Raw genomic sequence first — 13,877 nt, forward strand, 5'->3', positions numbered from 1 at the left:
CTTGTTTCTTCAGGTGAGCGGAGCTTATTTTTGAGGTGGTGCTGATACGGGGTTTCAGTAGGGGATTGAACAAATAAAGACGCCCTGTGCGAGTTTGAGGACTCCTGCCACCGAACTGGAGCTCACCAGGTGACAGAGTCACATCAGGCTGGTTACCCTGGTGGCTCAAACAGGGGAAATAGCAGCGCAGCGCTAGGCTCGCTGCCGGTCAAGACAATGGGGCTTCTTGGAGATGGAGCTTCCTTGAATTGTTTATAGTTTCCATTCAGGCCATGAAAACAGGAGAGCCGCAGAGGTGGTTTTTCCATCACGACTGACCTGAGTTCCTACCCGAGCGACCGCAGCTGCTCCAGCATGAGGCCGCTCAGCTACCACGAGCTTTTCTGACCACTACAAGTGAAGACACTTCAGTTTGGAGTCTGCGCGTTTGTGTTCTACCATTTGGAGGACACGAAGGCCGTCAGAGCCGGGTTCCTACCCTGTGCTGAGGGAGGATGAAATGTGATTTTACATGAACTCAAATGCAGGAATAGACATTTTGCACAGAGGAATTTAGAACTTCCGTATCAATAATTAAAGAGGGAGGACACACGTTTGTTCGGAATTCTCTTTTGAGTGATTTTAATATCGACATTTGGATGTGTACATCAGGAAGACATCAGCATTCTTTGCAGGCTCTGATGGCAGTCAAAGCCCCTGCACAAGCAGCAGCCCAATAACCAGGAGGACAGCGTCAAAGCAGCACAGCGGCGACCTCTGCCGAGAGACTTGGTAGAGTACCGCACTAGCACAACACATCTCTGATAACAAATGTGTGTCATGACAACCACAGCGGCTGTTGCGTCGCGATAAAGACACACAGATGTTGAGCAGGTGAAACAGTTTCTCGCAGCTGTGTAAGCTGATAACGCTACACCGTCAGTGGTGATGTCATCAAAGTGCCCCCACAGCCCTCAGGCAACAGGAGTGACCGGACCTGAGAAATAAGTAAAAAAATAAAATAAAAAATAAAAATTCTCTCGTGGAAAAAAAAATAGCCTCCTCAAAATGCTGCACCAGGAGTTTTTGTGAAACGGCGTTTAAACTCCAATCGCCTCCCGCTGGAGGCAAAACTCATGATCGCAAATTTACATTTTTTAAATCTAGACTACAGGTCATTGGACGCTTATTCAACCAAGTTAATGCTTACATGGCCATGTGTGTGTGTGTGTGTGTGTGTGTGTGTGGGGGAGGGGTTAGATCAGTAGTAGGAGTATTAAACAGTAATCAATTGTAGAAAAGCTCCAAGACATAAACAAATTCCTACCAAAACTAAAAGAATGCTATCAGTGTGAAAGAGGAAACAACGCAAGTGAGGCAACCAAAGGGAAACTGGCTCAGTAGAACTGGAGCCTGGTTCATCAACACTGCAGCGCGGACCGAGCTCCCACATTCAAAGGGACTTCAGTCTCTGTCTTCCAGGTACGAGCTGCTTGATTTCAGAGGAACCCAACCACCGTGGAACCCCAGCTGGGCCAGTGGTTCTCGTCGGAAGACGTCCTGGTTTCACAAGTGGTTGTGGAGGAAATGGAGGAGGTTGTTTTGGCCGTCTAAGTCATGGTTTTCTTCTTGCACTCCATGGAGCAGAAGAGGAAGCGCTGCACAGCCATGAAACGCTGGCCAACCAGGCACTTGGAGCAGCCGGAGCACTTGAAGCAGTCAGGCTCGGCGTGCCAGTGGTGCTCGCCGTAGGAAACCCGCTGGGCTTCGGGTTCCACCGCATTCTGGCAGGATACGCATATCTAGAGAGAGGAGGAGGAAAAAATGCCATGTCTTTGTACAGAAAATATCTGAAAACCTCTAGATTTCCAACTTTCCGTCCATATTTTACCAGCTTTTGTTTCATCAACTCTCTGAGTGCTTTGGAAGGTAAAACAAAAGACGTGAAATATAAAACATTCAAACAAATTAACTGGTTAATAGCTGAAAGATTTAAAGACATTTATGTTCTCTAAAGTAACAACGCATGTGTATGCAGCCCGAATGCTTAAACTGGACTCATTTCCTCTCGAATGGCAAAGTTGCACTGTGACTGAGCAACAAACTTCATGGGGGTTATACTGGACGATGCGCTGCAACGTTTGTAAGCGGGGGTTTTTGGACAGTTTTGCTGTTGTTAGTTGCCGGTCTCCATTAGCTTCAAGCTAAACACGCATGGCTGGCTCTTTCTGCAATCTGGAGTCAGAGAGAAGCGATGCAGGAGGGACAAGAAACACCTTTGCGAGTTAAAAACACATATTTATGAGTACTTGAAGGGCAAAATACCCTTTATCTGGGGGAGTATCCCTGTAAAGTATTTTGTGACACATTTTATGTAATCATTTCTCACATTTCTGGCAGGTCTGTGCTTGTTCTGACAGGCAGGTTGTTAAAATGTTTGACCGCCGTAGTCTCGAGTTTTAACTAGGAGGTTGTTCTGCGGGGTTCCTCACCACAGCGTGGCTCTTCATGTAGCAGGGCTTGCAGACAGGCTTGTCCTCCTCCATCACGTACGTCTCTCCGGCCAGGATGGAGTCACAGTCAAAGCAGCAGAAGTGCTTCAGATGCCAGTTCTGCCCCTCGGCCTGGGTGTACTCGTTACAGAAGATCAGCTGAAGACGGACGCGGCACAATCAGTCACAGCCACAGGAGGAGAACACGCACAAGTCACACGTTCCTCACCTCGTCACAGCCGGAGCAGCGCGGCTTCTCGCTGTCGCCGTAGTGACGCCCACAGTACAGCTTCCCCTTCTTCCAGAAGTAGATCATGTCCACCAGCAGCTCCTTGCAGGTACAGCACACGAAGCAGGCTGGATGCCACATCTTGTCGTAGCCGGCCCGCTCGGCGTAAACAGCCGGCTCGCCCAGGCGCATCGGCTGCTGGCAGTGGCTGCATGACTTGGTTGGAGAAAGGAAAAAAAAAAGTTTATGTTAGTTAGTAGACTGATAAACTCATCAGTAATATTCTCCATCCAAGCTCACACATCCTGAAAGCAGGAGATCCCAGCGTGCGGCGAGCTGGCCGGCGGTCAGCACTGCTGCTGTGTCTGGATGTGCATCTTAATTCCAGCAAAGCAAACCAGATCAAACTATCGACTCGGCGGACTTACAGAGCGAAATATCTCACGCTGACAGCTGAAATTTTTGAGTGAGAATGAGAAAGTTTACGATTTGGTTGCGGACAGCCCAGCGCGTTCAGGCGCCTTACTGCCTTGTTACTTCCAGCGTCTTCACCACCAAAACCAAAAACATCCCAAATGTCCGCTCGTAACAGAGAGGTGCAGCACGCAAGCTGCAAATCCTCACTGAGGAGCTTTGAGCGAGGACTCAGCTGAAATGCGACATTTGTTGTTGCTGAATGAACTGAAGGCGACGCCAACTGCTGCTGGATGTCTCCTGCTACATGAACGGATGATTTCAGCCATCATGTACATGTTGATTGTTCAGCTCTGACATCACATTCCGTTTAAAAAGCAGTTTACCAAACATTCACACAGGGTAAAACTGCATCTTGGGGAGTCAATTTCAAAGTCAAACTGTTCAGAGGAACGGGTCGAATTCTTGCTCCCTCTCTTTTATGTATTTATTTGTTTACTGAAACTCCACTGTGATCCGGTGTTGCTGGTTAAAATGAGATGGAATGCAGTTAAATGTAGAACTTCAAAGCAGCGAAGTCACTGGCAGGCGGCTGTGGCAGTGATGACACGGATAAAGTCATGAATACTGAGGAGTTGCAAGCAAGGATGGAATGAGAGAGGGATGGAACAGCGGGAGGAGGGGGGGGGGAGCGGCAGAAAGTGAGGATTTAAGCAGAAAGGATGTTGACTCATAATCTCCCTTCATTTCTCCTGTGACCGCTTCTTGTCTCAATGAATCATAGAAGAACAAAAACTAAATCATAAGACTCCACGAGATATTCAGTTGTGCCTCATGACTCACAGAATTCAAATGTAATCACTCAAAATTAAACCCATCTTGACGACTGCAGACATCTGACTTTGGTCAAATGGCTCCACCTAGTGTCCAACATGTATTTTGTTATTAACCTCTTGAATTAAAAACTCTTGTAAAAAAACAAAAAGAAAGAAAGAAGACAAATGTTAATTTTTTACCAAAACTGTATCTTCAGATCCATATTCATTTGATCCCTACATCCATTCTTTGATAATTTGGCACCACAGACAAACTGAATATGGAAGACAGAAGACGCTCGTCTCCAGACAGAAACACAGAAATGGCTTACAAAGGCTTGTTGGGGTTGTCCAGCTTGCTGAGATCCAGGGACGCCCAGGGCTCCAGCAGGCACCGCAGCACCCATGGCTCCTCCAGCTGGTCCTAAGCCAGCATGAGCTCCAATACCAGGCCCTGAAACTATTCCAGCACCACTGGCGCAACCCACGACACCAACTCCAGGGCCTGCAACCCCAGAACCAGCTCCTGGTCTACTGCCAGCCCCTCCAGCTCCTGCAGCTCCTGGTCCTGCAGCTCCAGCTCTTGCAGCTCCAGGTCCGGGTCCTGCAGCTCCAGCTTGTCCTGCCTGAACCAGAACCATCTCTTCGGGGAGCCTGACATCTCCGATCCCGAGAGCCTCGTCCTTGTACTTGCGGACGTACTGCTGCATCTGCTTGACCTCAGCGGGACTAAGCTCGTGGCACTTGGACGGGTCCTGATCATGCTCAGGTAACTGACGGGCCATCTGTTGGCGACGGTAGGCAGCTCCTTCTGAACCCGCCACTGGCCGCTTCTCTGGGGGAAGCAGCTCGATATAACGCACCGCCTGGAAGACAGAAAGAAGATCAGGAGAAACTGTGTTTGCTCAGATAAGATAAAGACTGTGTGAAGGATGAGAGGAGAGGAAAGAGCCAATCAGAAAGAGATTCAGGGCATACAGTGTTTTCAGAAAGAGGTTAATAGCAAGAGAGACTAAACAGGCGTCCACTGTACTAGACTAAACAAATACAGGGAGTCCTGCAGGAAACAAAGCAGGAGCAGCAGGGGCATTTCTGGGGAAATCTGCATCAAATTCAATCCTATTGTTCACAAATAGTGATTAAATGCATCTGTGCTCTTTATCACTTGATCAAATAGTTACAAAACAGCCGGCCTTCATGCACACGAATCCTTAGCTTCTGTGAATTATAAGGGTTTCTATAAGGTTATTTTACACCTGGTATGTTACACCTGTGAGACCACTGGACGAGGAGGTCTCGAAGAGAACACTCCTCTTCTTCAGGACCGTTTCCCCATTGTTCTGCAGAAATCAACATCTGGTTGAAGCCTCAAGTACACGTTCCTTCACGTCCCTGAGCGAGGCTGTCAGAGGTGCCCCAGTTGGACTCAATCACGGTCGAACTTACGGCATCTTTGTCAAACTTCAAGCAGTACAAAAAAAAAAAAAAAAAAAAAAAGTATTTTCATAACCAGAAATCCTGTTGTCCTCAATGAGGAGAGGTACAGAGATGTCCTTTATCATTCTACACAGTTTGATGTTGTATCCACCAGTGCATCAAGCGCTCATTAAGGTGGGAGATAAACTCGACATCAATTCAGTCCGAGCCTTTGTGGAACATTTACCAACATGATATCAGGCTAAAAAAGCACTGAGGGGTCTTGTAGTTGAGCTGTAAAGGACGGATTCAGGCTTACAGCAAATACTGGCACAGCCCACACAGCCAGAGTCCAAAGAGATGCCTTCAGATTACTGGAGATGTTCGACTTACATTCATCAGACACACAGCTAATCGGGCGGCACGGTGGCGCAGTGGTCAGCACTGTCGCCTCGCGGCCAGAAGGTTCCAGCCTCGGTTGGAGCACTGGATCTTTCTGTGTGAGTCTCCATGTTCTCCCTGTGCCTGCGTGGCTTCCTCACACAGTCCAAAGACATCAAGAGGGGACCAGGTTAACTGGATTGTCTTAATTGACAGTAGGCGTGGCTGGGAGTGTGAATGGTTGTCTGTCTATATGTGTTGGCCCTGTGATGGACTGGTGACCTGTCCGCCTGTTGCCCAAAGGCTGCTGGGATAGGCTCCACCCCCCCCCGACCCTTAACGGAATAAGAGGTAGAAAAAGGATGGATGGACACAGCTAATCAGGTAAACTCTCAAGTGTAGAAGATCGGGGCTTAACAAGAGTGTTATTTCAGGACGAACTCTTACCAGATACTTGTTGGCTACTGGTGGCGCCCACTCGTAGGTGACAGACATCATTGGCACATCTTTGGGGACTGGTTCTGCAGTGGCTGACATGGCACTGACTGGAACCGGGCATTCTGTTGGCTCTAGCAGCTGTGACGCTGGCTGGAGTGAGCCGAACCTGAGCGGCCCTGACCCTGACCAGGCCGACCCTGCGTATCCTGACCCTGACCAAGCCGACCCTGCGTATCCTGACCCTGACCAGGCCGACCCTGCGTATCCTGACCTGACCCAGGCCGACCCTGCGTATCCTGACCCTGACCAGGCCGACCCTGCGTAGCCTGACCCCTGACCCTGAGGCTGATGGGGGCAGAGGGTGTAGGAACTCCAGGAGCTCCTGCAGGCTGCACAGAACCAGCTGCGGCAGCAGGAGGCACCACAGTAGAGGAGGCACGAGGAGGGAGCGTGTAGGCCCATGGCAGGGGTGGGTAGAGTGATGGTGACCATGCTGCCCTGGGAGCCGGGGATGCCGTCGGTCTTCAGCTTGGCGATGAGTCCGGTATATTTTGTGTCCTCGAACAGCTTCCCACCTTCATGTTCTCCTCCGAGTTCATCTGGACATTGTGGTCAGCCAGGCCCACATTTGCAGTTCCGGCAGATTTTTCTGCAGAGCAGAGAGAGCAGGAGGGGGAAGAAAATATTCTGTTCTGATAATTGTTTGCAGCTTGAGAAAATTCCTAGCTCACCCCAATATGCGCAAATATAATTAAGCTGCACCATAACTTAAGAACAACAAGCAAGAACACACAGACCTAGAAAAACTCACAGCATTTTAGTAAATGACCTCCTTTAACACGAGAGAAAATCTGAAAAACTTTCTAGAATTTTTCACGTCCACTAAAACCTTCAGCCTTCACGGGCAAACACCAGAAATGGACAGACATCACATCAGAAGGGGTGAACTATGAAGCCAGATGAGTGGGTTAGCGAGGTACGACTCAAGCCAGGGTTTTCAATGACACGGAGGTGTCTCTCTTTTAACCTGGCTAGATCACCATGGTAACTGATGTGGCCAAATTAACCTGGTCTGGAGCAGGCTATGTTTCGAGTTGGAGGCACAGAGAGTGCATTGAGTGGTAAAATAAATATATAGACTTTAACGAATTTACGAGAACAGCAGTTTTCTTCCAGCATTCCTCTCTCGCCTTATTTGCAGCGACAGTGTTGCTTTTTGCTGTCATAATGTTTGATATTGTTCATAACCCTCCATTATAGTCACTTGTTCTACTGACTCAAGTAGGCGGCGCGCGATCCGTCCATTTCCAAAGAGTCAAATGACGCGTTGAACGCCCCTTTTTATGGGACACGCACAGAGCCTGAAGCTGAAGGCTTGAATCGACAAAAAATCATATCCACCGTTGTGATACCGAGAATCTCTGATGGCGAGTTTAGGGTTTGTTGAGCCAGCTTGCTGAAAGAAAGCCTGGCTGTGTTGAACGTGCTTCATAGTTCAACCCTCTGGTCTCCTCAGGAGAACAACACATGATGCACCAGGACATGCTTTTACTTTTATAACCTAAAAATCCTGTGCATTATTCTACTCAGACTCCACCAACAAAACAAGCTGAGAGTGAAGCCCAGATTTCTGCCTCTTACACGTCCCAACACAACGTGCTTCGTGCTTGTGGAGTAACTGTGACATCACTCAGCGCTGCTCGCCCTGCTCCAGCATGTCCGGGGTTCTAGTGGGCTCAGGAAAGTTCTCTTTAACAAGGCTCTGCAGCGTCAAGCCCTTCAAGCCCTGATTCACTGCTCAGTTTTATGCTTTCAAATGGTGTGTGATTTACTTGAACGTGACACTTGTAGAAAGTGAGATTTGCATCTCAATGACTCATTGTTAGTCGTCTTTAACTCACCAAGGCTTTTTTCAAAAACACACACCAGCCACATATCGTTCACTTGAAGCCCAAGGAAACTGAATCCCAACAACAACAACAATTCTATTTCTATTCTTACGTTACTTATGATCATTATGGACCAAATTAATTCTGCTAAGTCGAAAATTATTACCGATATCCAACTTTAAATTGAAGTGGTCAGGCCAGTCTGCTACGACTGTGGCTCCTGACGGGGCTCAGGAACCCTCAGACTCTGCGGGGAGTGAAGCTCACCTGTTACACACCTGAGAACGTCTAAAGAACCTGCTGTAAGACCCTGAGCCCTGCACACTGCTGCAATGCAACTGACTCCAGACGAGCTGAAGGGACTCACCCCCCTGGCCTGCGCTCCTCATCTCCAATGTCACCTGTCTACTGTCTGGCACAAAAAACTTCAATCCACACTGAGGGGGACAAAAACAGATTTGGCTGCCAGCTGCAATTCACATGCAGGAATTTCTTCAAATAGTTTTGTGGGGGAAAAAAAATATAAAAATAAGAACACTCATGCATGAGGCCCATTGTCTGTTTGTGGACAATGCAACATTCCTGACTAAAAGCAAGCCAGCGACCTGGGGTGTGCCATTGTCCTGGGGCTGCGGTTGGCATCGCAGCACCTGCGGCTGTCTTGAGGAAAACTAGCCAAGTGTGGATAATTATCAGTCCAGACAGAGCTGTTTTTCACGAGCCACTGGTCCAACTAACAGCACATTTTGTGACTGTGCTGATGGCGTTATTGGCCAGCCCTCCACCATGAATGCAAGTTTATTTTTCTTGAAATTATTCCAGGAGGGAGGGCTGAATGACCTTGCTGTCTGTCATGAATGCCCGTGTTTATAATGCCCCTACGCCACGCATGCACCCAGCGGCACCACAGCAGAAACACGAGCCACACTGCTGAGGTTTGGTTTTGCCAGTAAGGAAACGTGAGGGCTCCGTCTCATCGGGTACAGACCAATGTTATATGAACGGGTGCTTCACATGGATGTCAGTTCACACGTGTGAGTAAACTAGAAACTTCTCCCTGACATGCTGCTGGGCACAGTAGGGGCTACATGACGCCGACAATGAAGACAGCCCGTTCTAACATTTAGGCTCACCTTCCAGCCTGCAAGCTGGCGGCCCTCTAATAAAGAACTCTTAAGTTTGGGTTCATGGAATGGAGGTGCGAGCAAGAGTCATGAACGGTTAAGAAAATGTCAGACCGTTTTATGATGAAATATTTTTTAATTACATATAATATTTTTAAAGGCCTTAATTTGAGTTCTATTCTGTGCTCACTGCTTTCTCAGAATACTGGGACCATCCTGATGTTTGTAAAATGATGGTACATCCTCAGGTGGGCGTCCAAGTGATGCCTGACGGATGCCGATTTCACAGAGATATCCATGTTTAATGGTGTTTAGATAGCATTCCCTTCAAGAAACATCCGACAAGGGAGGTATTGGAAAGTCTTTTTGGCACCAAGAACCCCTCTGGTGCTGACAGGCCCAGAAGTCCTGGCCAGGCCAGCTTTGCAAGTCCACTAAAAACATTTCTGTGCACATGGTTCCCCCTCCTGTAACTCATCCTTGGGGAAATGCTGAACTCATAAAATCGTAAAGCCTGGTTCTACTATTGCAGGCCACTAAACTCCTACAAAGATCCACTTGAGGATCCCTTCACTTAAGAGGCCTCCTCTGCCAAATTTGCTGCTCATTCCCTTTAATTTCCCCACATGTCCCTCATCTAGAAACAGGAAATCAATGCAATAAAACAGATTTTCCACTCAAGGCTGTACAAACCTCCAGAAATGCAGCTCAAAGCCCTCACACTTGTCCTTGCATTTCAAGCAGGCAGCTCCAGCTCCGAACTCGTGGCCGAGGGTCATCTGTGAAGCGAACACATGATGGAGATTAGAGTCATCGCAGTGTGTCACGTTTAAGAGACTGGAAGTGTCACGTTTCCTGAGGCCAGGGCGCCAGAATCTACTACAAACAAACTGAGTAACTGTTCTGGTGGTTCATGAAAATGGCTCAGAATCTGGAAGGGAAGGACAGTTTCATAGGGAGAGTTCCTACCTTCAAATAATTTCAGGAATGTTTCTTTCACTGCTTTACTGAACCACCATGTCTAGTTTTCTGCCTGGTCACTCTATGCTGCTCTTCTGTCTTAACGTCTGCATCCTCTTCCTCCATCTACTGCCTCAAACACAGCTCGCCACCTTCAGCGCGGTTTGTGACCATATATGGTCAACTATTCAATGATGCTGAAGGCCTTGTGGGACCCTGCAGGCACCCCTGTTGTCAAGGATATTTCAACCCAAAAGACTTTGACCATGGAGGAATGCAGAGAGTAACTCCTGCATTCAAACAGCAGAGCCTTGACGCCAATATTTCAGCTTCCATCAGGTCTGAAGAAGTGAGGAGAACAAGGATGTGAGCAGGAAGTGCAATAGAAGGACGGTTATGTCTATTTTTATAATCAGACAGGAGGCGGTGATGTATGAGATGGATGACATCCACCTCCTCCAGAGTCCAGGGGAGGTCCAGGACAGATCCAGGTCAAGCACTCACTTTAGTCTCCTCCTGTCCTCCTCCGTGCTGCTGGCACACTCCTGCATTAAAGACTGATGATGCAACCACAGTGTGAAGAAAACTTCATAATAACAGCAATAACCACCCATGATGCTGCACTGTGGGGCAAATATCACATCTTCTTACCACTGGGTGGCGTTATGACTTGAATCAGCCTGCAAATGTCTTCAGGACTCATCGAAGCCCCTGACCACATGAGTCCAGTTACTAGTTTCCTGTCCGAGAGGCTAATATCAAACACGGCCGCCTTTGCACTGTAACACAGTTACACGAGTCCCCCTGACTTCACGGCACAACATCAACAAGCTCTTCAGGTGTTTCGGACCACTTCTGAGACCTGGCTGACCCATAAGGAGAAAGTGTACATAAAACATGGCGCTAATGCTAACCTGCCCCAAAATATAATGGGCTTCTTCCTCTGCCCAGTCTACATCGCTCTGCCATATTTGGTGAAAGTCTGCCTCATGATGTTTACAAAATCCTGCTGACAGACAAACAGATGACCATGAAAAAACATGACCTCCGTTTTGTTCTTCCTTGAGAGATTCTCATCCTAGATACACACACTAGGAGTGTGAGGAGTCTGGAGGGGTAAATATTTGATTCGGGCTGCGATGAGAAGGCAACGGGCCGTTTCTCTGGAACACAGTTGGTCAGTGACTTTGCACTGTGACTAAGCATGATTAGTCAAGCTGACAGCCCTCAGACGCAGCATAAACGAGCTCACGTACAGTGAGTCACGTCACCGTTGACTCATTTCACCACAGCCAGGCTGACGTGCTGCCCTGCTGGCTGATGGAGGCTGGAACTGAGGCTCCACACTCAACTTCACCATCTTGTTACTCACTTATTCCTGACGTTTTGCAACAAAATCACTAAAAACTTGAGAAAGTCGATTTGTGTTCATGACGGGAAGATGAAACCAGGCAGGTTCGTCCCACTTCTACAGCTCAGGGTTTTGTTTCACAATCCTGCATATCCTGACACTTGTTAAGCACTAAAACATCCGTCTTTTTGCAGCTTCACTCGATGTCTGATTTTATCCATCACAGCCTCCTCACTTTTGGTTTAGTATTCTGATTTTAACCAGGTTTGCCTGCTCAGTTTTGAGAAGATAATGTGGCTGAAACACACAAGCACGAGGGATGCACCACTTCATCTGCTGCTAGTTGACCGCCTCAAACTATCAGCAACAAAGAAGACGGAGTATGAGCTCATGGAAGGATGGTGTGATGAAGGGCTCAAAGACTTTAAACAGCTCTGTTATTATCTCTAACTAGGGATGCATAAATAACACAAACAGATAAAAATGCAGGCCCAGAATGTCCCCACGCTGGATAAATCTCAGTCTGACAGTAATTACAGCAGCAACTCGCTGCCTGAGACTTGATCTCCTCAGGGATTACTGTAATAGCAGATGTCAGCCTGAGTCTGTCTGGGTCATCCAGCTGCGTGCGTGCACGCTCTCTCCTCTCTCTCACACACACACACACACACACACACACACACACACACACACACACACAGAGTTTACTGTATCTACTGTGGAAAACCTGTCATCTACCAGCGGACACACACCCAACTCTCGACTGCATCATGTCACCCACCAGTGAGACTGAAATAAACCAGGGACAAGAAAGTAGTTGTAGCTCCTGAATAGCGTGAACACACCCACACACACACTGGACATCAGGGCACAAAAGCTTGATGCTGACACACGCTCATCATCATGTCACTGACAGTCTGCATTCATGTATAGTGAAACATGCTGGAGGAAGGCTGGGCTGTACATGAAACACATCAAAATGGTGACGGTAGAGTAGATATCATCTGTAACTTGGAATATTCCTGGTTTCAAAAGCTGTGACAGTGGAATCAGTTTGACCTCCTGAACTTCTAGCCCCTCTAATATTGCAGTTCCACAATACATCCACATCATTTTGGAATTTTTAAAACATGTGCACAATAATTCCGCCATGTCAGTCTGGGAGCTGATGATGAATCAGCCCAGTTTGTGAAAGCTCCTCCTCTTACTCATCTGTTGTTTCTGTTGAGGACACAACGATTTAAGGGCTTTTAAAAAAAAAAAAAAAAAATCGGGTCGTGGGAATAAATAAGGGGAAAACTTAATTTCTCACAGTCAAAATGTGAACGTGTGTTTTCAGCGTGTCTAAAATAAAACTATCCAACAATCTATTAATTTTAACTAACACATCAATGAATATCGGCTAGATCGGTTGTAAAAAAAAAAATCGGTATATCGTATATCCGCTTAAAAACAGTACAACTTAAATTTCAGCGTTGTTTCATTCACCTGTGTAAATATAAATGTCTTAAAACAGTATATCAGAATGACTGCTGACACTGGCGTGACGAATCAGCTCATCCTGTTCTGACAACAACAATAATAACTTAGTAATGAGTTAGAGAAGTTTGGTTGACCGTAGTAAGCTAATGACGCTAGCTAAACTAGTAAGCTAACATCATTGAAGTACGATCGAATGAACGTATTTTTTAATGACTTCAGCAATTCTTAAAATAATAATATTAATAATGATAATAATGGCTGTAAGGCACAGACTAAGTTGAGTGCCAAAAGCAAGCCAGAAAATCCGTATTTGGAGAATTAAACTTTTCTCTCCAGCCGCCACCTGCCCGGGACTCCGCACACTTTTCCAGGGCGTACCCCGGTCCGTCCGAGGCACTCACCGCGGGGAGAGCTTACCTTCTTCACTTCCTTCTCTATCTCCATATTTGAGGCGGGTTCTGTCACTCTGGACGGAGGGGAGACGAGGGAAAAAATGTAAAAAAAAAATAAAACAAAACAAAAAGTGACAAGAGAGCAAATGATTAAACGGCCAGGTTCACTCCGCTTTCCCTTCTCTGCTCCTTGTCCGCAGTGTCATCGAGCTTCACATGATGGAGTCGGACGTTTCGGCTTGTACATGCACAATAAAAGCCGTCGCTAATTTGCTAACGGGGGAAAAAATATTTTTGGGTCAGAAGTTTCAGAGTAAAAAATGGCAACATTTCAAACGCGTCTCATTGCTTAAGAGTAGGAGTTTCTCAGCGTGTAGAGGAAGGTTGAGAAGCAAATAAATATTATGGAAAATTCCGTCATGCAGGTGAGGAATGTGTTAACATCACATATTCAAGTGAAAAAATCTTTAAAAAAAAATTGAAAATCAAATCATGTATATTAAAAACAGCACTTC

General features: G+C 47.0%; 1 protein-coding gene across 1 annotated transcript; it reads right to left on the reverse strand.

The window, feature by feature from the left end:
• Positions 1–593: 593 nt before the first annotated feature.
• Positions 594–13,634, reverse strand: tes (testis derived transcript (3 LIM domains)). The gene is given in 9 exon segments (XM_086209685.1): positions 594–1,781; positions 2,472–2,630; positions 2,701–2,916; positions 4,262–4,795; positions 6,174–6,739; positions 6,742–6,787; positions 6,789–6,813; positions 9,871–9,956; positions 13,388–13,634. Coding segments are annotated over 9 exon segments (1,851 nt in total). The 5' UTR covers positions 13,415–13,634; the 3' UTR covers positions 594–1,589.
• Between the last annotated feature and the right edge of the window lie 243 nt (positions 13,635–13,877).

The sequence above is a fragment of the Aulostomus chinensis genome, chromosome 7 (genome assembly GCF_037954235.1).
Source record: "Aulostomus chinensis isolate RoL2024-O1b breed Wild chromosome 7, RoL_Achi_v1.0, whole genome shotgun sequence".
Classification (NCBI taxonomy): Eukaryota; Metazoa; Chordata; class Actinopteri; order Syngnathiformes; family Aulostomidae; genus Aulostomus; species Aulostomus chinensis.